The sequence below is a fragment of the Monodelphis domestica genome, chromosome 5 (genome assembly GCF_027887165.1).
Source record: "Monodelphis domestica isolate mMonDom1 chromosome 5, mMonDom1.pri, whole genome shotgun sequence".
Classification (NCBI taxonomy): Eukaryota; Metazoa; Chordata; class Mammalia; order Didelphimorphia; family Didelphidae; genus Monodelphis; species Monodelphis domestica.
The window spans coordinates 255,533,925-255,560,050 of NC_077231.1; the positions used below are offsets into that span (position 1 = coordinate 255,533,925).

The window sequence follows — 26,126 nt, forward strand, 5'->3', positions numbered from 1 at the left end:
TAGAGATTTGCAGGGCGAGTCGGGAAGAATTTATACTCCCCTCACTCATTCATTAGTCCTCTTCTTAAGCATGCACTTGGAAATTACAATCAAACCAGTGGCTCCTCCCACCGACCCAGGGAGGGAATTAAACCTCTCAGGTGTTCCCACTCTCTCTCTCCACCGGAACTTTATTTATTTGGGGGAGGGGGGACGGGGCGGAGAGAGGTCCGTGTCCTGCAGCTCCCTTGCAGAATAATTTGGGAATTCCCCAATACTGTACAATGTGCCCCATGGCCAGTCTCGGCCCACTCCTAGTCTCTAGTTTCTCTGGTCCCTAAGACCCGCCCCCTAGGCCTGCCCTCAACTCTTTTCTGGTGCTTTAAAGGCTTTGGCACCTAGAAGGGAGGGGGAATTTCCCACCGCTGGGACGTAGGCTTCCCCCGCCACTAGGGCCACCTCTTTCTGATTACACAGAGAAAGGGGAAATGGAAAACACCAAGGAGGGGGTGGCGTCGCCTGGTCTTCTCCGCAGCGCCACCCGTCTCCGAGCTCAGACGCAGTGAGTCAAGGAGCTGGCCGCTTCTCTGCGCGTAGCATCCGCCAGTTCCCTTTTGCTGAGGTGGAGACCGAGAGCCCGCACCCTGGCGTTCTTCGCGACTCCGGCCTCTTGCTCCTCCCCCTCCTCGCTCACGTCGAACCTTTCCGGCAAGACAGCCGCTCAGAGTGCACTCAGCCCTGGCGGGGGCCTCATTCTGGCTGCGCGCGAGCGGAGGAGCGCGATAGCCGGAGAAATCCAGCCAGCCGCTCCCCGTGCTGCACTGGAACGCCAGGTAGGAAAGAAACGGGAAGCTGGAGCTTCACGGGGGCACTGAGGGAGGGACTCGGGTGAAGTGAGGAGAGCGCTGGTTTTTGGCAGAGCTCTTCTACTCTGCTTCTACCCTGCGTTTCGCCGCCTGGTTGCCGGGAAGAGAAGAGGAACTCCCCGGGAGTTAGTTGGATTTGCGAACCGGCCGCTGTTGCTGAGTTTCCTTCCTCTTGGATCGGGTCGGGATGCTTCGAGAGCCCGCTGGAAAGCACCTTGCGAAACACTAGCCAGCGGCCGGCAGTCTTTCGACCCCGCCCCCTTCCTTCTCCCTCCCGGATCCCAGCTGTCCGCAAATTTTGCTCGCGTTTGGTCGTGCAGGTCTGGGCTGTGCTGGGGAAAGGTGGGATTGACTTGTAATCTCCCTCCTACGACCGCTGGGGAGGGCATACCGTGCAGCTCTGTCCCAGGTAAATGCGATTCGCGCAGCGGTGACCGTGTACTGCCCCGACTGCTCAAGATACTCGTAGGCGTGATGATCTACTAACAGAGCTCCCCTCTATGCCACTTGTTGAACTGATCGTAAGTATTTCTAAACTGCAGCTCCTCCAGAGGTGACCATTTTATTAAAGTAACTAGGATGGCGAAGGCATGGCTAGGGGCGGGGGACGGCAGTTTGAACGAGGAGGGAGGTTTGAGGTTTTGGAGAGTTCGACTCATTTGCTCCAAATATTTTCTAAAAGGCTTTTGCGTCATAGCGTCAAGACTGGGCTTTTGGGCTAGGAAGGCATATCAACAGGAGGGGAAAAACTTCACAGAAGACGCTTGCTAGCTGGGGGCTGTTCACATTCTCTTGGCACCCAGAGACGCAGCGTCCAGTCCTTGCGGGCTCAGAAACGGACAGGTTCTACCTGAAAGTGTTGAAGGCTATGCTTCAAGTTGTTGGTTGGGATTTTTCAGAAGGGAGAGGATAGAACTCCATCTAGCCTGTGCGAAGTGATGTAAACTCTTGCTAATTTTCCTCTTGGTAGGTGGGTGGGTGGTTTGAGCCTAAATGAGGGGCTGTTCCTTGAAACTAAAAATACATCAGTTTGCATACCATTACCTTGAGTAATTTATATATAGGCCAAATAGATTATTATCTCATCCAAAGGCTTTCCATTGGCCTTACTGTTTGATGACCTTCAAACCAGTTTTTCTTTTCAGTGTAGATCTTTTGGTTTTTCGTGATTAACTGGAGTGCTTCAGCCCAATCTAAAGACTTCATCTTTAGGCTTTATTCTGAAAAGTCTTTTAAAAGATTAGAAGTGCTATTAGGGCTGCTGGCTCCCCATTTCTTGGTGAAAGGGAACACTTTTCATTTGCATATTAAAGCAAGAAATCTTTGCACCTGGGCCAATTGACCACTAAGTAAAACTTTTCTCCACCCTCCCTCCCCGCCAGAATCTCCCTTTAAAACAAACTAGTGAGGGGTTCTTCCGACTTTGCAAGGGAGTAACCACCCCTAGATGAAGATTCTTGCAGCCCACAACCCCTAACAAGTTTCTTGCAGATGAGTAGTAGTACCTCTGCAGTTTTTTTTTTTTAACCCTTCCGCCTTAGAATCAATACTATGTTTTGGTTCCAAGGCAGAAGAGGGCTAGGCAGTTGGAGTTAAGCGAATTGCCCAAGGTCACACAGCTAGGAAGTATCTCAGGTCGTATTTGAACCTAAAAGACCTCCCCTCTCTAGGTCTGGCTTTCCGGGCGACCCAGTTGCCCCCACCCCTGCAGTTTTAAAGCCAAACGGATTATTTCTCTTGCTTCTCAGGGACTGTAAGGTAAATAAGCTAGGTGTTATGTTCCCTTCCTTTTTACTGATAGGAAAACACCCTGGCTAATGAGGTGTGAAAGTTCTAGACTTGAAGTCTGGAGACCCTTTTTTCTAGGGTCTGAACCTGAATCTCAGATTCCTCAGGAATAAAACGTGGTTAATATTCTCCCGACTACTTTCAAGGGTTGCAGTGAGGAAAACACTTGGTGATCCAGAAAGCACTAGATGAGTGAGTTGTGAGAAATCAGCATCCTCAGTTTAGGTAATCCTCTCCTCTGATAGGGGCAGGATCCCAGGGCTTCTGACTCCCCTTTTGATATAGATTTAAATGAAAAACTTTGTTAAGGATATTTTATTATCTGAATCGCTTGTGCTCCGTGGAGGGGAAGAGAGACTGTATTTGGCTTGCATGTGCTACAAAGCCTTGATTGCTATGCTAGAACATGTTCTCAATTAAATTACTCTCTGTAGCTGATTGCTCTCATTTTGTGCAAGTTGTTTTACCTTTCTGACTCCAACTTTGTTCCTCAGTGATACTGAATTTAATGGTACCTGAACCTACCAGGTATTCTTGAGACTAGCTCACAAGGTATTGGCATAATGTCTATTCAACTAAAGCAACTCAGAAAACTTCATGGTCTGCATCTGTAGTGGTGTTAAGACACCACCATAAGTTGGTCTATGTTGCTGGGGTGTCAGTGAGAGGGACAGGCCTACAGAGTGGGGATGATGCTTTGGTTTTTCTTTTTTTTTTTGAGCAGTTTAAGTTGCAGTTTCTTTTTATACAATTCAGACTTAAAAAAACAGAACTTTTTTAAGACAAGCAACTCTACTTAGCATCCTGTTGGCTCTGGAGGGCTTATTGACTTACTAATCAAATATGTTGCTTAAAAAAAGTCCATGAGTTCACATGACCAGAGAGGAAGCAAGGAAAAATTCCACAGAGTTTAACACTTTGCTCTGCTGCCGCCAATGTGAAAGGCATGCTTTTAAAATTCCTGCAGGTTGTCTCAAGGGGTTATATCAAATAATTTAAGAGGTGAAACTGATAAAGATTTTTTTAACATGATCCAAAAATTGTTTAGCTTGACAACTACAATCTGAAATGAAGGTTTTGGTGAATACTCTTTCCTTTTTGGACTGCATCTGTAACTTCTCCAGTGTATATTGGCACCTACTCTGTAACCTACTATCTAGAAGATGAATTTAAAAATGGGGGTGTAATATTTATTTGGGAAAGGAAATGGAGGATTGGAAAACAGGGGATAACATGAGAGGTTTGTATGGGGGTAAGGAGGAGATAAGAGAATTGGTTAACTCTTCCTGAATACCTACAGTGTCCATAGGAAGATTGTCTATTTTCATTATCATCTTTCTTTACACAAGAACCAAAAGAACATTCTAAAATGCTTCATACTTAAAAAAAATTTTTTTTTTAATTTCTGGGAAACTCCACATAAGGTATCTGGGGCTGTCATTGTTTTTCCAGAGAAGCACTTGAGGGGAAATGTATCCAGCAGCTAAGGCAGCTGTATGATTCAAATCATCCATATCTAACACTGGACCATATTCTCAGAGCAGTCCAGTTTGCTAGAGGAGCAGGTTGCCATCTTTTCCATCCTAGCAGAAGACTGTTGGGTAGTTTGTGATCATAAGAAGCTGAAATGTCTGGATATGTATGCAGCATGGAGAGGTATTAGTCCTTTCAGGAATTCATATTTTGACCTAGAGGTTGTTACCTATCTTCCAGGTACTTTTGCTTGGTTACAGCTCCTCTGTGTCAGCAAAAAGACAATATACAATCAAGATGGAAATTGGATCTTTACTTTCATTGGCACATGGATGATGGGTTCCCAAATGTTTTGATCTTGTGATACTTTTACACTCTTAAATATTGACATCTCCCCACACTTTTTGTTTACACTAGTTTTTTTTTACCATAATAAAAATGTTTATTATCATGAAGATCTGATCCCTTGAAAAGATTTTTTGGATTCAAGGGGTCCCCAAACCACAGTGCAGCGAGAAGTAATTGGGAAATATTTAACAAAATATATACATAATGAAATATAGATATTATTTTTTTATAAACAACAAAGTTAATATAGGGCCCCAATAGCTGTTATGAAGATCCCACTGTGTACTGCAGTTCAATACCATATTGAGAGGTTGTAATTTGCAGTCACAAAACTTCAGTATATGTCAGAGGTGCAACTTGAACTCAGATCTTTAGAACCCAGCTTTTATCTACTAGGTAACTTTCTCCAAAGTAAACATTTTCTAATCTCTTCCAAAGTGAAATGTTCCCCAGTCATGAAAAACTCCTTCATTCTGTTCCCTTCTATCTCCTTTTCTTTTGAAAATTTCCCAGGGATTGCCCCTGCTGTATGAGATACTATAACTATTGGTTAACTTCAATTTAAGATCAAACAGATGTTTCACTTCTGAATTAGTAATGCTGCATTACTTTACTTATCTGTTCTTACTGCTGCTTGCAGCCACCTTCTAAACAAAATCCCTTCTACAGTAGCATACCAAATACAGCAGAAGAGTATGTCTGTGTTCTTGAGGGCAGCTAGGTAGCCAAGGGAATTGAGGGCCAGATTTAGAGCCTAAAGGTCCTGGGTTCAAATGTGGCTTCAGACACTTCCTAGCTGTGTGACCTGGGGCAAGTCATTTAATTCCTATCATTTCTCCCTTACCACTCTTCTGCCTTCACTGTATTGATTCTAAGATGGGAAATACGGGCTTAAAAACATTAGTACTTATAAGTTCTATAGTACAAGAAATATATTGGATAAGTTCTACAGCAGCATACTAAATACAGCAAAAGTATATATTTTTGGTGCAGAGAGGTAAAAAACCTACTTCACTGTTTAATTGGCATGTCTCTAGTCTTGCAGGCACTAGCAGAATTAGAATCTGAAACGAATACTTTTCCCAGTTAGCTCCTAATTGTCCATCTAAATCCAGAATTTTTAAAATTCAAAGATATTTTCTCAATTGCATGTAATTTGCAACATAGTTTTCCAAAATGATAAGAGCCAAATTGTCCTCCTCCTTTGCCTTCCTCCCCTCTCCCAGAGATGGTAAGCAATTTGATCTGGGTTTTACATGTATTATCATGCAAAACATACTTCCACATTGGTCATTGTTGTAAAAGAATAATCATGTAAAACTGCAACCCCCAAATAAAACTATAAATAATGTAAAAGAGAGCACTCTTTTTAGACCCAGAATTATCCTCAGAATTGGAACTGTAAGCTCTCAAGGAATGTAACCCAAATGATTTGCATGCAGACTAGCTCCAGAGGGTGGATTTCATTTGCCAAGTTACCTAATTGGAAGCTTTTTTTTATGATGTACAGATTTTTTGCATAGAGATTCTTGTGGGAAGAACTATGTTGTTGTTGGGGTTTGTTTGTTTGTTTTTACCCCCCCAAGAGGAAGCACCAAGGAAAAGTGTTTGATTAGAAATTAAAATTATGCAATAATGGGCAGGTGGCCCATTGAGCATCTGATGACCAGAACTCCTTGATTTGGGTTGAGGTTAACTACACGAATTTAATTTCAAAGCTGTCTTCTGCTTTTTCCTTTATATGGTTATGCTGAGTTTTGTTTTAGGTTATATTAGTTGGGATTTGAACATTCCATGCCAATGGAGAGATGTTCCCCTTTCCATTGTATGAGTAGCTGAGAAGGAAATAAATTTCCAGAAGCCTGCAGGAAGGAGGAAATGTTTCTGTTTGGGTTGTTTTTGTACTTCCATATTTCCTGCATAATATAATTATGCAGCTCACATTCATATTGATATGTGAGTCTATATAAGCACTTGGCCATGGCTTTTGCTCTGTCTAATGCTTTCATCATTTATTCAATTACAAACCTTCTGCTAGGTTTGTCAAATTGGAGTGGACTTTTTAAAACATGATTTCTCTGAATCCATTCCACATAAGTTTAAAACTTGGGTTCCTTAGATTTAAGGAACTAGTGTTCAGAAATAAACTAAAATTGATCAAGTTGCAAAAGGTTATTTATTCACTTATGGTGTGGATCTTGAACTTAAATCCTAGTAAATCCTGTTCTGGCAGGGAGTCTTGCCGTTTTCATTTATATTTATTGATACTTTTTGCCCTATATCATCATCATCATCACCATTATCTTTATTTCCAAGAAATCTTTAGGCCAAGATTTCTTGTCTATTACTAAAAAGTCCTAAAACTGCTTACCTTCTATCTTAGATACTATTGATTCCAAGACAGAAAAGAATTGGAGTTGAATGACTTTCCCAGTGTTATACCTATATGAAGTGTCTGAGGTCAGATTTGAACTCAGGACTTCTGGTCTTCAGGCCTGGCTCTTTATCCACTGATCCACTAAGCTGCTCTTCTTGTCTATACCTCGTAAGGACTGATTTAAGAGAATTCAGATATTATTTGCAGTGGGAGGTAGTGAGGGGGTGGTTTCAGTTGTTTTTCTGACAAATCCAACTCTTTATGACCCCATTTGGGATTTCTTTTACTAGGATCCTGGAGTGATTTGTTTGCTATTCCTCCTCCAGTTTATTTTACAGTTGAGGAAACTGAGGCAAAAGGGTAAAGTGACTTGCCCAGGGTCACATAGCTTGTAAATGTCTAAAGCCGCATTTGAACTTGGGATGATAAATCTTCCTGGATCAGGCCCAGTGCTCTATCCATTGTACCACCTTGCTGTCCTTAAATGTTGGCATAGGCTGTTCTTATTTCAAATTAACTTTGCTCCATAGAAGCCGATATTTTTGAATTTGATTTTGCTTCCCAATTTTCTTTCCTATATTTTTTCACAGGGATAAATATATAATACTATAATGCAAAATGATTTTTTTCCTCTGACTTTGAATCTGTGTATGATAAAGAGAAACCAACCTGATACTTTACAAATCACATTGGCAAAAATTTGATGCTTAAATAAATAATAATTTATAACTCTGGCTGAACACCTACATCCCCCCCCTCTCCCTGTTGTACACAGTCAATTCTTACATTTATATCATACGATAGAAGCTTTGACTTACATTTAAAGATATAAATTATTAAAATCTATTCTCAAGCTTATTTCATTTATTCTAATCCTAGTTTTTACTTCCTACTGTAACAAATAACTCTCCTTTGTTTTTGTTGTTGATCCAGAAAACACAACAGTAATGGAGTATATGAGCACGGGGAGTGACGACAAAGAAGAAATTGACTTGTTAATTGAAAACTTGAACATGTCTGATGTGATAGACATGATGGAAAATCTTTACCCACGTGGAGAACCTGAAGTTTATGAACACAGTCTTGTCAAGATGTGCCAGGACACTAATCAAAATGAAGAGCGGGCAGAATCCCTTTTACTTAGTGGCCAGGAGGTTTCTCTGCCTTCATCTGTCAGATACGGAACAGTGGAGGACTTGCTTATTTTTGCAAATCAAGTTTCCAATGCCACAAAACATTATTGTGGACGACAGCCACAGGAATCTGGAATCCTCTTAAATACAGTAAGCAACAGCCCTGCTAACTTACTGCTTTTCATGATTTTTCTATTTGTATTATGGTGAATCTAGCAATCTTGAGGACACTCAGTGGAGATAAGGAAGCAAGTAGAGTGGTGTAGCTTAAAAGTACTTTAATTTTGGCCCCTTTCACACCTATAAGAATCACCCTCAAGGTAAAGGCTCAATGCAAAATCTTTTTTAAATGTTATTGTTAATTTTTACTATATATGATAAACAATAGATGTGACTCAACTTTATGCAGGGTATCCCCAAACTCTACATTCAAAATTCTGTCCCTTGCAACGATCTAAATTGGGTGTTGTGCCTGTTTTTATTTGTAGTAGAAGTCACATGGCTTGCTCATGTACATAATAATAAGTATTGGTGCTAGTATTCTAGTCCACACATTGTTCTATACCATACAACCTCTCTTTAAATGGGCAATCTGAGAATGTCAAATGAGGGGCCACTTAAGAAAAATTCCCTCTTCTCTCCATGTAATTTTGGCAAGAGGAGGACAGTCTGAAATGAAAATAACAACTGCCTCTAACTTTTATCTATGAAGACCAAACTTCTTGTTCATCTCCATCAAGTAAATTGGGATTTTACCCATGCCTGGAGTCTGTCTGTGCAACTTCCCAATTTCTGGGCTACAGTCTGCAAATATCTATTCAGATGTTCATCCTTTTTAATTGACAAAACACGAGGGATGTATGTATGTATGTATGTTGTGTTTGCTAGTCATCCCTAGAATGCAAATAATCTAAAACATTGTGGCATCCATTTGTTGTCACAACCGAAGATCATGTGACAGGCTCAGGTGTGCGTGAGCTGTGTGTTGATGTTTTTAGTGTTTGCAAGGTGGGGTTAGGCATCATTAGAATCTAATCTAATTTAGAAACTACTGCCCACACAGTACTAAGAGGAGTAGGCAACAACTTGTAAATAACACTCATTGAAAGTGAAGACTTTTAAGTTCTATTCCTTAATTGCAAAATGGGTAACTTTTGGGGGGTCCAGGTGGAAGGAGAGAAAAATAGAACATGCATAAATTCTGTCTTGAATTTTCATTTCAAATGTCAACTACACTCTATTCACTGAGACAAAACCAATATTTTCACATGGGTCAGCTGTGTGGTTGAATGGTTTGGCTTTGCTGGAAGCCAGCCATGTTCAGTTGTAATTAGAGATTGTTCAAGATAAATCTGTACAGCTGGGGTTTGCTTTGCTTGATACTATGGCGATTGTGAACTGTTCTGAATTGTAGCCTGAGGAGAGTTCTTCCTCCTCGGTGCTGTAATTTTTTTTGAATGTTAATTTTTTTCTGGAAAATATCTTGAAATATTTATGATGTCATGACTAATCCATCAACATTTATTTATTAAGTACCTCTTTGGTACTTTTTGCTAAGTGCTAGGGATACAAATACAAAAAAAGATAGCTCCTGCCCATAGAAGTGTACAGCCTAACAGGGGGACATACCACATGGAAGGAAGATGGAAAGTGAGGGGAAGGAGTAGGAGTTAGTCAAGTCCCCAAAGTAGTGTAGCCAGGTGAGAGATAGAGGATTAAATAGCAGCCTGTTTTTAAATGTTTAGCTAATCACCTCAAAGGTCAAAATGATCTTTGTATCTGCAGTGAGATGTACATTTCATATATATATGTGTGTGTGTGTGTGTGTGTGTGTGTGTATACATATATATTTTTACCTACTTTTTGGTTTAGTAAAATTGATGCAGAAAGCTGCCTTCCATGTTCTGGTTTCAGTTTCTAGGATTGACTCCTGCTATTTTTCTGCCATTACCTTGTGATTTTAGCCAGGATGGGCTGTTTAATGTTCTTGAATGCTTCATGTACTTTTCTGAACTCTTTACTATGGTTTATGCCATTCATCTCCTTTTATCTGAAACAAGGAGGGATAGTATCTCTGCCTTTTCCATTCCTATAAGTCCAACCTGAATGCTACCTCCTTCACAAAGCCTTCTCAGATTCATTGTCTTCTTCAGAATCAGATCTGCTCTGCCATCTCCAGGTGCTGCCCTGTCCTACTCATCCTTAGACCCTAACTGGCTTCTACAGCCCTCTTATGACACTCATAATATCCTACTTTGAGTTATTTCTGTGTTTGTCTCTTCTCCCTATGAGGCTGTAAGCTTTTCGAGATGAGAAGACAGCACTGTCTTTTATTGAGCTTTGATTCTTTTCCCCCTAAGACCCTTATATGCCAGAGGTATCTAGTAAATTAATGGTGGGTTCAAACGGCAAAATTTAGTCCTCCAAAAGAAATGATAAATGTCACTACAGAATCAGCTCTCATTTTTAGGAATTGCTTTTTTTAGAAGATTTTAGAAGTGGGGGTGGGGGGACCCACCCAGTGTTTGGCCTCAGTGTTCTTAGCAGTGGTTTTGGAAAAGACTATGGATCAGGACTCTGGAAGGTATAGAAGTACAGTCATCTATACAGCTATACATCTATACAGTCCTGGTAAGATCATAATGAAAATCGAAGGGTTCCAGCATCAGAAGAGTAGGTCTTCCTGTTGACATCACTGAAATAGTTATTAGGAGCACAGTGGTCTGATACTCACCAGGACTTTGTGATAAACTGATTCTAATAGATTTAGTGAGATTTCTTGCTAGTGCCAGATCTAGTGGTAGTAATGATGATGATGTTGATATCGATAGCTCATAACTTATTTAAGGCTTTAAGTTTCACAGACTGCTTCAGAATTCTCCTTTAATCCTCACAATTTTGTAGATGGAGGAAGAGCATAATTTCTGGAATATATTTGCATTTTAATAAGGTTTTTGATACTTACCCTTCCCATCCTAGTATATTAAAACTGTGGTGATAGTGTCTAAAACAGGGCACTTAGGTACTTGTAATTTTCTAGCCCAAATTAGACACTGCTGCCTTTTCACCCATTTGGTCCAAGGTATGTATAATCTGATTAATAAGTCTTTGTGAAGACAAAGATTACTGTTGTGGTTATTTATATTAGGAAGATAGTTTGACATTGTGAATCCCATGACCTTAGTTCAAATCCTGCTTCTGGCACTTACCTTAGCCCTGTGGCCACGAGCAAATTATTTATCTGCCCCTAAACTTAGTTTCTCCTTCTATAAAAAAAGAGAATAATAATAATAGTACTTATGGTACCCATCTCATGGGGGTTATTTTGAAACTCAAATGAGAGAATATGGATAAAACATTCAGACTTTAAAATGATCTTTTTTTTTTTTTAAACCCTTAACCTTCCATCTTCAATACTGTGAATTGGTTCCAAGGTAGAAGAGTGGTAAGGGCTAGGCAATGGAGGTTGTAACTTGCCCAGGGTCACATAGCCTGGAAGTATCTGAGGTCAGATTTGAACCCAGTACCTCCTGTCTCTAGGCCTGGCTCTCAATCCACTGAGCTACCCTGCTACCCCCTAAAATGATCTTTAAATGGTGGCTGTTATTATTCTTGTGTTATGACACAAATAGTGACTGAATTGGACCTCTCTGACCTAATAGAATATGTAGAATGTAGAATATAGACCACTAACCAAAGTTTTTACTTGGTTTTTCCCCCAGGTTTTTTGTAGAGATAATATCTCTGACCCGCTTCAAATGTTAATTCTGAGTCTAGCATTTATTTAGTCTGGTTTATCAGAGATGCAAATGAATAGAAAAGTGCTAAAAAAATATGCTTTAATTTAAAGTGGATGTTATCCACATCCTTGGGGATGAACTTGGTGATTTGGGGAAGTAGTCAGAAGCAAAGAGCCTGAACTTTCATGGGTGAGAAAGGTTACTTATGAAGGAGATAATAAGAAATATAAATCCAAGTTGGGAGAACTGGGCAGATGCAAATATGGCTGAGAAAAATCATGAATGAGGGCTATTATTAGCCTTGTATGAAACAATTCTACTATGATCATAATCATTGCAAAAAATTGAGTTTGACTATAGACTCCAACACTAAAGAAGACTAGAGGCTTGTCCCCAGAATGTAATGGAATTGGGATTGTTCATCCAGAAGAGAAGGCTGATGTGTGCCCAGTGCCTTAAAGTAAGGCTGCTAGTAAATGTACAGGTATCCACATCATGATTTTGATGGTTAGTAGAAGTTATTGAATGGGAATTTGGGGAGAGTTTTGTGGAAGCCTCAAAAGACATGTGAAGGCCCGCAGAAGACATAGAAAAAGTTTAAAAACTCAGAAATGCATTATATACAGTATAATATCAACATATTTTAATACAATAAATATAAATGTAAAAAAATTAAAATATAAAATTTTAGTTTGTGAAAAGACCAGAAAAGCCAACAGACAATACACAAAAGCTAGAAATAGAGAACTATCTCAGTTTATTAACTTATAAATGCATAAAATGTATGTAGTTATATATAATGTTACCTGTATAATATATATTTTACTATTTAATAACATAAACAACCACACATTTTTTCCCCCTTAAAATGAACTGGGGTGTTAAAGGAGACAGCAAGATGTCTCAGTGGATTGAGAGCCAGGACTACAGACAGGGAGGTTCTGGGTTCAAATTTGGCCTCAGACACTTCTTAGCTGTGTGACCCTGGGCAAGCCACTTAATCTCCATTGTTTAGCCCTTACTGCTCTTCTGCCTTGGAGCCACACAGTATTGACTGGTAGGTGGTTTTTTTTTTTTTTAAATCCTTATCTTCCGTCTTGGAGTCAATACTGTGTATTGGCTCCAAGGCAGAAGAGCGGTAAGGGCTAGGCAATGGGGGTTAAGTGACTTGCCCAGGGTCACACAGCTGGGAAGTGTCTGAGGCCAGGTTTGAACCTAGGACCTCCCATCTCTAGGCCTGGCTCTCAATCCACTGAGCCACCCAGCTGCCCCCTAAAGGTAGGGGTTTTAAAAGGGAAAAAAAAGAGCTGTGGTTCTGTGTACTGATTTGGAGATGCCAAGGGTATTTACAGCAATCTCTGCTATGACATCTCATGATCTTTGCATCTTGACTTTCTCATATCTTCTGTCATTTGAGCACCATCAACTATTAAAATCATGGGTTCCAAGTGCAGTGTTTCCTAGTTGTTTGGAAAATGTTCCCAAGAAACAGGAAAGAGTAGAATTGTTAGATGTGCTTCATTTAGGCAGAATTGCTGTTGTGGTTGAGACCCCCATTGCAGTGTTAATGAGTCAACTGTAAGGCATATTAAAAAAAAAAAAGGAGATCCATGAAGTCCTTGCTGCAACTATACCAACAACTGCAAAGCATATGTATAAACCACGGGATTCCAATTTTAGTGCAACATTCTTTTGGGTGCAGGATCATTTATAAAAAAAGGCATTCTAGGAGAGGCTGGCATCATATGAGAAAAGGCCCAGGTCCTTTGGGGATTCCCTGAAGGAAAATAGAGGGGGAGGGCCTATCCCAATGGATTTTTAGGCCAGCAAAAAAAAAAAGCTAGTTTGGAAATTAAAAAACAAAGTAAAAGTAATGAGAGAGGCAGTGTTTGCCGTTCGACAACACAGGAGTTAAGAAACTGGTAGAAGAGGCCACAAACCTGAACACATAGTTTAACACTGAAGAAACTACTCTATGTTGGAAAAAAAATGTCTCAGAGGACTTATGTCAGCCAAGAAAAGAAGTGAATCCCAGGTTTTAAAGCTGAAAGAGTTAGGGTAGAAAGGATAAACTCCCCAAAGAAGAAAAAAAAATCAGACTTCTCTGAAACAAGACTAAAAAATTTTACTTGAACTTTCCAGATGGCAGCACCCCTCACCCCTGTCCCGGTAACTGCTGTGCCCTAATGCCTCTGCCCCTAACTCGCCCCTGGATGTGGAAGGGATACTTGTATTCAATGTTGTTCAAGCTCTTATTTTGAGTAATAGCTACTCATTTTCTCTCTCTCTGGACAGAGTTAGAGGAGATGGACTTGAACTACAGCATGAGTTTGAAGTAGTACTTTCCTGATAGAGATGGTTAAAAATAGAATTTGTTTACTGAAAGAGCTTATGGAATTTCCATTAGGTTTTTTTTTGTTTGTTTCTAAGAACAGGAAGTCTGTACATTGATGGAAGTGGAAAGCATTATTTTATCTGAAGTTGTAAGATGGAATTGTTTCATAGTATGTTACTTGTTACTAAATGTTACTTATATGTTACTAAATAGGTTCTTAAAACTCCTGCTAGCCCCAAGATAACTATTTCATCACTTGGAATGGGACCTAGTTTTGCTTCAAAATAGGTCAAGATGATTATGTCTTATGATTTAAACCCCTATAAGTAGCCTAACCCAAAGTTTTGCACACAGTAGGTGTTTAATAGATGTTGATTCCTGTAGAGTTGGGCTCATTCTCTATCCTAGTTGGTCCATCATTTGGAAGATTTCAACTAAGGTTAATTTAGCATCAACTGGTTTTTAATGTGCAGAAGTCCACAGTGATGAGACAGTGAAATACAATTTGAATTCTCATCACCTTTATTCATTAGCTTTTTAGTGTTGTTCATCACATTCTCTTTTCCCCCTCCCCCGCCTGAAGTCATTTCTATATTAGAGCTGGATAATCCAAATGTCATTTGGAAAGATAATGCCTATATAATGATATTTTGATTGAAATACATTACATCTGGGAAAACTTGTGGCAGGGTTGATTTGGGGGGGGTGGGGATGGGGGTCAATTTACTGAAGGCATGCATTATGTGCAGCATAGTACAGTTTAAGTTTGACTCTAATTTGGTTCCCAACTTTAGGGTAGAAATAGTCAGCTCTTTCATGTCTATGCTAAAACCACCCCATGAAGATATTTTGGCATGATAGCTAGCCAATTACATTAAATAGTTCTTTACTTAAAATGGTTCAGTTTCTCCTTGGCCCACTGTTTTTAGACTGCTTCGTGACCATTAGTTAATCTCTGGGATGTGCGTCAATGTGTGAGTAACAGCTATGTAGACTAACAGGTTATCACAGTCTACTTATAAACAAATCAACCTGCAGATCTGTTTATGCAATCATTGTTTTCAGTCAATCAGCCAATGGCAGTGGTTTCTATGGTGAAAATAATTTTACTGGTTAAAATTTAAAGAGCTTACTCATTGCTAGATGGAAATTTGAGCAGGTTTCACCAGGAATGAGTTTTCACATGCTTCCTTTGCATTGTCAATGTTTCTAAATTTAGCATTCTGTGTACACTAAGTCATGGTGATCATATACACTCAGTGGTATCTCATCAAAAATATAGTACTTTGCAACAAGTCTCTGCCTTGGGGGGAAAAATCCCAACTTTTTTCTTTTTAATCATTTAACAGGTCATTGCCCCCCAGAATGGAAGATACCAGATCGATGCTGATGTTGTTCTTTTTCCATGGAAGCTAACTTATAGAAATATTGGCTCCGATTTCATTCCCCGAGGCGCTTTTGGAAAAGTATACTTAGCACAAGATAGGAGGACAAAAAAAAGAATGGCATGTAAACTGGTATGTATTTATAGCAAAAATCTCCTTCCCATTCACATTTTTTTTTCTCCCTTAGCATGTTTCAAATATTTTCATTAGATTGTAATTCCTTTGGCTGCTTCCCATCTAGAAGATGACCCATTTTAAAACATCTGTATTTGCTTGCTACCACTAAATTCTTGCAGACTGAATATGTGTATGTGTGTGTATAAAACAATCCACTCCAACTGTGACAAAAAGAAAGAGCCTGCAGATATCCCAGAGGTAGTATGTGACTCATTTATCCATCACTTAAATTACTCCCACGTTTGGGGGAGAAGGACAAGTAGAAGTTGTAGTTGATTCCATGACTGTGAGCCTGAAGACCCCTTCCTCCTTCTGGGATGAGAGATGGGAGAGAAGTAGGCAGAGATATAATCAGAAAATGGGAGAAGCTTGCTGAGTTTCCCCCTCCCCCAATTTTCAGGACTTCTCAGAATTTAGATAGGTTTAAGAAATAGTAAGGATGCAGATAATCAAGAGCACTTAATAGTGGGACTATTATCTATATTTTTAGGTATGCTTTGATTCCATTTGTTATGTATTAACATTTATATTTTATATAGAATATATAAATTCGTCAATACACATAATTTGTAAATGTATCTGAAATCTCCAACTTGTGCTAAGATATGGAATTGAAGTGGTGGGCTTCTCTTTGTATTGAGAAGCATGTCATCATACAACATTAATAATTGGGGCTCACTGAAAGCCCATTATATAGGACACATCTTTACCTCATTCTGAAAAAGCCACTAAAGGGGATTGTGTAATTCTACCAGCAGTTGAGGGTCCTACCCTTACCTATCATGGAAGAAAGCATAGGGATTTAGCTTTGTGGATATTTTTTCTTTCTGGGTGTGTTTGAGGATTTAGCCTTAGCAATATGACAGTCCCTTTTAATGAAGTAAAATACTTCTAAATAACACAAATAAATATTAATATTTATATATTATATATAATAATATATACTAATAAATACTAATAAATAATACTAATAAAATAAAACTAAATAATACTAAAAATACTAAAATGAAGTAAAATTGACTTGGGGTCTCCTTGTTACTCTAAAAATAGACCCTACATTTGCTGCCCTTTTCTTCTTAATCTGGCCCCACTAACCAAGATGCACTTTCATTGCAAAGAAAAACTCTATTTTGTTGGAGCCCCCATATATATCTAATCATGGACAACTATAGTCTAGGGACAAAATTGCACAGCTCCTATTTTTAAAAAAATCCTCTCTAAATTTTACAGAATAGGCCAGTGTTACCTGAGGCAAATGCTTTTCCTCAGACTTTGTGTGATTCCGCACAAGGTCAGACCATCCTAGAAGGAAATCAGCATGTCTGATGGGCTGTGGGGGTGACCCCCTCTTTCACTTTTTTTAGAGAGTGGGAGGGATAAGCAGTGGTGACCTATCACTCTTGGGAAGTCTGACTAGCTAGCTGCATAGCATTATGTGGATTTTTCCAGTCTGGCTTTGTGGAGGCTAGCCTATGGCTTAGTCATTACTGTTATAATTATCATAATTATTATTTGTCCTGCTACATTGCCCATCTAAATATATCCTTTTAACTACTGATGGTATCTCAATTGATTCCCTGCTAGACCACCCTTGTAAGTAGTGAAGGAATTGGTGTTATACTGTTCTTAATCTACCTCCTATTTTTCTGCTCTAGATCCCAGTAGATCAATTCAAGCCATCAGATGTTGAAATTCAGGCATGCTTCCATCATGAAAACATTGCAGAATTATATGGTGCTGTCTTGTGGGGCGAAACCATCCATCTCTTCATGGAAGCAGGCGAGGGAGGATCTGTAATGGAGAAGTTGGAGAGTTGTGGACCTATGAGAGAATTCGAAATTATTTGGGTCACGAAACATGTTCTGAAAGGACTTGATTTTCTTCACTCAAAGAAAGTAATACACCATGACATTAAACGTAAGTTGACTCTCATCTTTCAGGGGAACTGAGGGGAGGCAGAGGCTGGGCTGTGATGTCATTTGGCTAGCAAAATCCCCTTTACCATTGTTGATTAGAAGTGACTGCAATTTATAATCTTAAGAGCATTGCTTAGGGTCCCCATTTTTATCATTATCATACCCATTAGAGGTAATGGGGAGTAAGAAGTTGCATAGCTTGCCTATGGTCTCATAGATAGTATATGTCCAAAGGCTGGACTTAAATTCATCTACCTGGCACCCAGTCTGGCTCTGTTTCTAGCTTTTTGTTACTTCGCTTAATATACTCTATTATCATTTGATGGACTATTGGAACGTTGATCCCACAATAACAGTATCCTAATGGGAGACAGATGGGTTTTAAACATTATTAGGAAAGGTTTTAAAAATGTATATATTCATAGCTGTGCTCTTTGTGGTGGAAAAAAATTGGAAAATGAGGGGATGTCCTTGATTGGGGAATGACTGAACAAATTGTGGTATCTGTTGGTGATGGAATACTATTGTGCTGAAAGGAATGATGAACTGGAGGAATTACATGTGAACTGGAATGACCTCCAGGAATTGATGCAGAGTGAGAGGAGCAGAACCAGGAGAACATTATACACAATAACAGCAATATTATTTGATAAACAATTGTTAAAAAATTACTTAGCTATTCTCACTAACAATGATCTAAAACAATCTTAAAGATTCATGATAAAAATGTTATCTGCCTCCAGAGGAAAAACTGGAGTGTGAATGCAGACCAAAAACTTGTTTTTATACCTAATCAGGAAAAAATTTATTTTTTAACAGAACAATGAGGAAAAAAAAACTCACTAAACAATCTATTAAAGCAGAGCTGCTTTGGAATCCATATTCATAAAGGGAATAGTATCATGCATGATGTCCTTGAAAAATTTTTTTTAAACCCTTAACTTCTGTCTTGGAATCAATATTGTGTATTGGTTCCAAGGCAGAACAGTGGTAAGGACTAGGCAATGGGGGTTAAGTGCCCAGGGTCACATAGCTGGGAAGTGTCTGAGTTCAGATTTGAACCTAGGACTTCCCATCTCTAAGCCTGGCTCTCAATCCACTGAGCAATCCAACTGCCGCCCCTTGAAATTTTCTAACAATATTAATCAGCAAACCGGATATAGAGACAATGTAAAACTTGGCATATGCATTAGATTTTATTGTAAGTTTAGCTTTTAGAGGAACAAAATTGGGATTTTTGTTTCCCTTTTTTCAGAAGAATAACATGGTCATAAGGTGACACATTCACATCCCCATTTTGACTTTGAGAATTTGAAGCTTGAGGTTTCCAATACTTAGCATGTATTTGTAATTTCTGTGTATGTTATGCTCCTGTGCTTAGTGTACAAATCTTTCATTTGGGTTTAAAAAAAAAAACTACGCCAGATGCTCATGTTTTTGTGTGGTGTATGACATCTATCACTTTAGGCATTACTGTATTGAAGATCCATGTACATTTTTAGACTAAAAAAAGTGTTTTATTTTCACTACAGCCAGCAACATTGTTTTCATGTCAACAAAGGCTGTGTTGGTAGATTTTGGCCTGAGTGTTAAAATGACAGAAGAAATCTATTTTCCTAAGGATCTTCGGGGAACAGAGGTAATTAAGGAAATACTTTGCTTTCTGAGATTTTGTAGGTAAAGTTTCTAGAATCCCTCTGAGAGGTTAAACATTGATAACAGCTTGAAATAATGAAATACTATTCTGGAACTTGATAATACCACTAGTTTTCCTTAGGGTAAATGTCTGATCATGGTTAAATTTAAAGAGTGAATGATAAAGTCCAAGCCAAAAACAAAATAGCAATAATATTTAAGATTTCCATGAAGCAAAAAGGAAGAGAATTTCCTGAAATGAAGGGAGCCATGTCCTCAGGGGTTTTTATATTGTATAATGCTTAGATTTGTCATATTTCTTAATAGGTCATAATCATTTTGAGGACCTATTAGTGAGATGATTCTCTTTCTTTGCTCTATTTTGTAACAGTTAGGTTTTGTTTTGTTTTGTTTGTTTGTTTTCTTTGAGACCAACCCTCCCTATCTCACCTGGGCTGGAAGCATAATGGCATAGAAGCTTTGACTCTGTTTTGAGGTGGGATGGTCTGTTTTAGCAACCAGATGGCTCCTTGGTAGCTTATCCTATTGGTGCCAGATTTAGAAAGATCTCATGGGCTTTAGCCCACTACAGCTCAGAACTCCTGAACTCAAGTAGTCCTCTAGCCTTAGCCTCTCCAGGAGTGTGGATTATAGGTATGAGCATTATATTGAGTCCCAAAAGGACTATCATTTTTAAACTACATAGTCTTGGAGCCTTGCAGTGGATGTCTGTGAGCCAAATGAGAAGGTGACTTTTGCAGGTTCTTAGCCTGGTATAAATTTTTTCCCCCCATACAACCTCATATCAGAGACAATATGACCTAGTAGATCAGAGTTGTCTTTAAAGTTATAAAGTTCCACATCCTGCTTTTCCATTGTGTGAACCTAGACATATCTTTGGAAAATGGTTCAACATGTTTTGTCATTAGTTTCTTTTCTCCACTTGGAGTTGTTATTAAAAAAAAAAAAAGACCACCACCACCACCAAAAACAGAACTGCTAGTTATGGTATTAAAAACGAGAAAGCTCTCTACATCTTACTACTCCACCCTCCCTAGCAGTATGATTAATGTAGACGTTTTGCAATGCTGGAGAAAAAAATAGACCCTTTCTGGGAATCTTTTGTGGAAAAGGGCAGTGCCTGTCTGAGTTAGCAGCAAGGTCATACTCTGCCTCTAAATAGCATTTAGATAATTTTTATAGAATATAAAGTATTCTATATAGACAAAGGAATATGAAATGATAAATAATATACTCAAATTACTAAATACATTTAAATAATATAAAAGAATAGGTTATCAAAATACATAATACTTTTAAAAGAAGCAACAGTAAATTACTTCTTGTGGATTGACTAGCATAGTTTGCAAGAGACCTTCATGCAGATTTTGTAGTTCCAAATGCCAAAATTAGCAGTGTCTCGGGAGTATCCAGTTGTCAAATTTTGATTCTGGGAGGAAAGTTTGAAATTGAAGAAAGAATGTCTCCGAACATTACATTTTAATGGGGAAAAAAATGAAAAACCAGAAGTTAAAATGTGAAAGAAAATTTAATGAGCACTAGGATGATTTATTTGAAACCTCTCCTCATTTCTCATGTTACAGAAGATTCTATAGGATTAAAAACCATTTTCCTTTTGCTTGGTTGCTTGTTTTAATCTATTTGGGGGGATCAATTAATGGCCAAGTATTATGCTCCTACCATGTGCCAAGAACTGTGTTAGGGAGGATGGAAATAGTATGTGAGCAATCCATCCTCTCAAGAAGTTTACATTCTAATGAGACAATAACACATTTACAGAATAAATACAAATAAATGCAAGTTAGCAAATGGAGACCTGTGTATGAGAGATTGGGGTCAAGCTGGGAAGAATTCCAAATTTTTCCAAGCCAAATTTCATCCTTGAGGAAATAGGGAGCCACTGGAGTTTCTGTTTTGGGTTTTTTTTTGTTTGTTTGTTTGTTTTTTTGTGGAGGCTTGGGCAGCCTTGAGTAGGGAAGTAGAAGATGCCTCAAGAACCTTTGAACTCTATGGGTGTGCAGTCTACTGAAGACATTGACTAGTGTGACCATGGCCGTCATGGAACTTTTCTAAATAAGCACCATTTTCTTAGCTAGGAAAGAGAATTAGGAGTATAAAATAAAGCGATGAATATATGATGTCCTTTATAAACCTTAACTTAGTCAATAAATGCCAGCTATTATCCTTTCATCCACTAGCCAGTAAGCTCATGAAGACAAGAATGGCTACTAAATGAGTTTTTTAAAAAAATTTGTTTTTTTATCTCCTTGCATCTAGACTACCACATAATTAGGTAGTAGGTTACTTAATGCAGGTTTGCTGCCTGTAATTGCACAGCAGGACCCTACAGTAGAACTCAAAGCTGAAATCTGGTCATCAGATCTTAAAAAAATCTTATGGACCATGACATGCGTCTAGTAGATATGCAAGGAATGCAGGCTCATTGTGGTTTAGTGGTAAGCATCTATTTGTCCTTTTCCTTTTATAGACATTACTCCTTTCTTCTAATGTACAGAAAATTAAAGGATGTATTTTAAAGAATCCTAACAAAGAATGCACTTTTTACCCCCTGGAAAGGGACCTTCCAGTAGTTTTCTCTATGTATGATTCAGCCTCCTCATTTTAATGATGAGCAAACCAAACTCTAGAAACATTCTCTGTCCTCTGAGGTCTTACAAGCCAGAGAATGATAGGACCATTGTTTTTATACCACCAGTAATAATAGTTAAGTCATCATTGGAAGTGTGATAGGACCAACTCTGAGACTAGAATTGTTTTTGTTTTTTGCTTTTTGATAATATTTTTTTCTTCCTCAGTTATGTTAGAAACAGTTTTTAACCTTTTTAAAAATATTTGAGCCAAATTCTCCCCTTCTCCTTTTCTGAAATGGCAAGCAAATTGAAGATAGGGCCTATTCAGTTTTTATTCTCTATCCACAGCAGCCTACTTGGTTTAATGTTTTTATTATTTGTTGTTTTTATTGTTGATATTGGTGCATTTCCACCCAAGAACTCTGTAGGATCCCAGGTTAAGAACTCCTTGACTTAACTAATTTGGTTTTGCTTTTGAAAATTGTCATCCTCTTTCGAGTGTATTGCTTCAAGGATGTGGAAACCCTTTGAAATGCAAATTCAGCAGTGTTTGGAATCACTGTAAATTCTGTCCAATTTGGATGCTGAAAGACTCTTCACCTCAGGGTTTGGGCCCCAGGAAAGAGTAGGATGGAGAACTTGGCCTTTTTCTTTTTTTAAGCCTATAGCTTCCAGCCTGGGAAGGTTGGAGAGACAAAATCTTAAAAAGGAAAGTAAATAAAAGCCAAGAAGCCCTTCCACTCACTAAGAAAAACCTCCCAAGTACAGTAAGTCTTGGCCTACAGCAAAATGGCAGTCCTTCATTCTTTGCTTGGTTTCAGGTCTGTTCATGACCAGATCTCCAACACATTCCACGTGTGGCTGAAAGGTAGTCTTTGTCAGGCTAGTTTACCCCCTCCAGCCAAGGTTGCCTGGCTCTCAACTAGAGTGTGGTGCCTATTTTCCTTAGCTGGAAGAAGCAAGCATTGTCTCTTCTGCAGAGGGTGGAGGCATTGATAGAAATAATAAGGCTGGGGGGGATTTCCCAGAACCAGAGCAGGGAAATTAATACTAAAGCAACCAAATGAGGGAACATCAGACTGATCTTTCCCCTCCCTCCCCCTTTTTTTCTTTCAGATTTACATGAGCCCAGAGGTGATTCTCTGCAGAGGCCATTCAACCAAAGCTGATATCTACAGCTTGGGGTCCACCCTCATCCACATGCAGACGGGTACCCCTCCCTGGGTGAAACGCTACCCTCGCTCTGCATACCCCTCCTACCTTTACATAGTAAGTATGAACCATCCAAACAGGCATGGGGAGGGATAATTCATCCTGAAGAGAAACCCCTGCTTGGCTGAGTGCCCCAGGCTTTTATTGTGTTGAAATGGCCACAAATGTTTCCTATATTGGAGGAAATGAATAATAATAACAATAAATAGAAAAAGGAAGGGCCTCTTGGGCCTGAATCAGCCATCCATGAAAGACCATTTATTCTTTTTATCCCACAAAATTAAAGTACTTGGCAGCAGCCTGGAAATGACCCAAGTCTGAGCCAGAGATGTTCCATCAAAACTTTGGGTTTTTTTTTTTTCTGTCTTAGAGTTGTTATAAGTATAGGTTCCAAGGCAGAAAAGTGAGTGTTAAGGGTAAGGTAATGGGAGTGAAGTGATTTGCCCAGAGTCACACAATGAGGAAATATCTGAGGTCAGATTAGAACCCAGGTCCTTCCATCTCCAGACCTGGTTCTCACTCCACTGGCCCCACCCTACCCCAAATTTAATTTCTTATGCCAATCCGGATATATCAAAACTGCAATGAGGAAAGTCACAATGTGTAAGGGATATCCTGTACTAAGGAAATTGGTTTGTTTCTAGATTCACAAGCAGGCACCCCCTTTAGCAGACATTGCTCAAGACTGCAGCCCCAGTATGAGAGACCTGATAGAGACCTCCTTGGAGAGGAACCCCAACCTTCGCCCAAGCGCAACTGATTTACTAAAGCATGACGCCCTAAACCCTCCAAGAGAGGAGCAGCCACGTTGTCAGAGTTTGGACTCTGCCCTTTTTGAGAGGAAAAAATTAACGAGGAAGGATTTGGAGCTGCCCGAGAACATTACAGGTACGAGCTATGAGTGCGTCAGTCACCATACTTTCTTTTCTTCTGATGGCTCTTTCAGATCCCTTTCTTCGATGTTTACAAAATGAAAGATCATAAGCCACTGGAACGATAGGAATTTATTTTTATTTTTCTCATTGAGAATCAGTTGACTAGAAAATTGTTATGTGCATCCATGGTAGATGGAAATCAAATTGATGACCATACACATCTATCTGGATGTTACAATCCCAGAACCGGTTTCCAATTTTATGCAACAGATAATTCATTCGTTCATCTTTAAATAAATGAGTTATCATAGTTTGGCTCTTGGTACAATGTAATTAACAACTTACACAGCAAATGACCTTGCTATCATTTTTAAATACATAAAATTTAAATATTTTTAAATTTTTTATATAAATGTACCCACTGTATAACATTCCATGTGGTCCATGGATACAAAGCTGAGTTTGAATTCAAATGGTATTTCCCATCTTTTCCAAAAAATCTGTTCCTTTGACAGAGAACTTCACAACTTAGGGTGAATTCTAGAAATAGTGTGTGTTTATCATTTTCATTTTGTTAAAAGCTACATTCATTGGTCTCATGTGCAGGTCCTAAAAGCCTTCTGGGCTTTCTCTGGACTTATCTGGATATTGGAAAATGAACCCGGATTCCTATATGCCATCTCATTATTTGCTCTTTTAATTGCTATTTGGTCTGTTTCATCTGAGGGATTTTCAAAAAAGACTTTTCAGTATTCAATTGATGGGTATTTGTTAACCAGATGTCCACCAGACCGTTTTGGCTGGCGAATTTACAGTCCTATAATTGTCTTCACAGATTCCTCTTCTTGCACTGGGAGCACAGAAGAATCAGAAGCAATGAAGAGGCAGCGGTCTCTCTATATTGACCTCGGCGCCCTGGCTGGCTATTTCAACATTGTCCGGGGGCCTCCAACATTGGAGTATGGCTGATGGACAGCATCATCTACTCTAAGTTAGGGCTGTCTCTATCTCCCCTATAGGAGATTTAATGACTACAAAATGACTGCTGAGTTGGTAGTACCATAGATTTTTAGCTGGATAGTATGGGCTCTGGTAGCCCATGTGTAGTTAATCTTTAAAACTACACTGGTACAAGTTAAGAATACATGTTCTCATACCCCCAATGATGAATCCTCAATAAGAAAGTGGAGAAGATTAGAAGAATGGCGTTCTAGCGACTGGTTCCATCTACTGTGCACTTTGATATTTTCAGTTTTGAACAATTATAAGAATATATTAATGTAGAAATTACTACTTTTGTTTCTAAGTTGTATAAGAAGTCTTCATTTACTGGAGAATGTTTATTGTTTTTAAGCAGTGTTTCTTTGAGCCATTGATGTTAGATTTTGGTAAAAACTGAATTGACTATTTTGAGGGGTGATAGAAGCCCAGAGTACTGTTTTAACAACCAATAAGCTCAACCAGTGTATTGGAATGGCTAATTGAATGTATCCCTAGCCACCCATCACTGATGATAAGTTCTGTTATGTTCCTATGGAAATAATTCTCACTGTACATGCTATGCTTAATACATTTAAAGCACAATGTTTTGGATGTTGGCAAAACTGTGTAAACCACATAATTCTGTACATCCAATGGGATGAATGAGTGAACTTCTAGGAAAAAAAACCAATGGAAACTTTTGTAATGCTCAAATACTTTAAGCATTTGAGTGTCAAGACAGCATACTGTGTATGTTGTATATCAAATGCTTTAAGGATCAATCCTGTACTTTTGACACGAAATATTTATGAATAGTTTTAAAATGTGTTTTCAGGTAATGCAAATGAAACAACATTTTGTGTAATGTGGACTGGTCAAATCAGCTGAATAAATTCTGTATTTTGTCTTTTTCAAGGTTTTGGAAATTTTTATTTAATTAATTTAGAATATTTTCCCATGGTGATTGCTTGGAGTCTACATGCCTGATCATATCCCTATTGACCCATTTCATCAAGCAGTTGTTTTTCTTCTGTGTTTCTGCTCCCACAGTTCTTCCTCTGGATGTGTGGATAGCATTCTTTTTCATAAGTCCCTCATAACTGTCCTAGATCATTGCATTGCTGCTAGTAGAGAAGTCCATTACATTTGATTGTGCCACAGTATATCAGTCTCTGTGTACAATGTTCTCCTTTAACTCACTTCCTGGATGGAGGTCCTTCCAGTTCCTGTGGAATTCCTCCACTTTATTATTCCTTTGAGCACAGTAGTATTCCATCACCAACATATACCACAA

At 38.9% G+C, this 26,126-nt stretch overlaps 1 protein-coding gene across 2 annotated transcripts; it reads left to right on the forward strand.

The window, feature by feature from the left end:
- Positions 1-204: 204 nt before the first annotated feature.
- On the forward strand, positions 205-25,742 carry MAP3K8 (mitogen-activated protein kinase kinase kinase 8). Of its 2 annotated transcripts, none has more exons than XM_001366837.4 (8): positions 205-1,366; positions 7,765-8,114; positions 15,389-15,556; positions 17,257-17,518; positions 19,050-19,156; positions 22,881-23,033; positions 23,621-23,864; positions 24,687-25,742. In XM_001366837.4, the coding sequence occupies exons 2-8, from the start codon at positions 7,779-7,781 to the stop codon at positions 24,818-24,820; spliced, it is 1,404 nt and encodes a 467-aa protein (XP_001366874.1). In that variant the 5' UTR covers positions 205-1,366; positions 7,765-7,778; the 3' UTR covers positions 24,821-25,742. The 2 variants fall into 2 exon arrangements, with proteins under 2 accessions (XP_001366874.1, XP_007504874.1); XM_007504812.3 differs by having other exon boundaries at positions 205-812.
- The last annotated feature ends 384 nt before the right edge of the window (positions 25,743-26,126 follow it).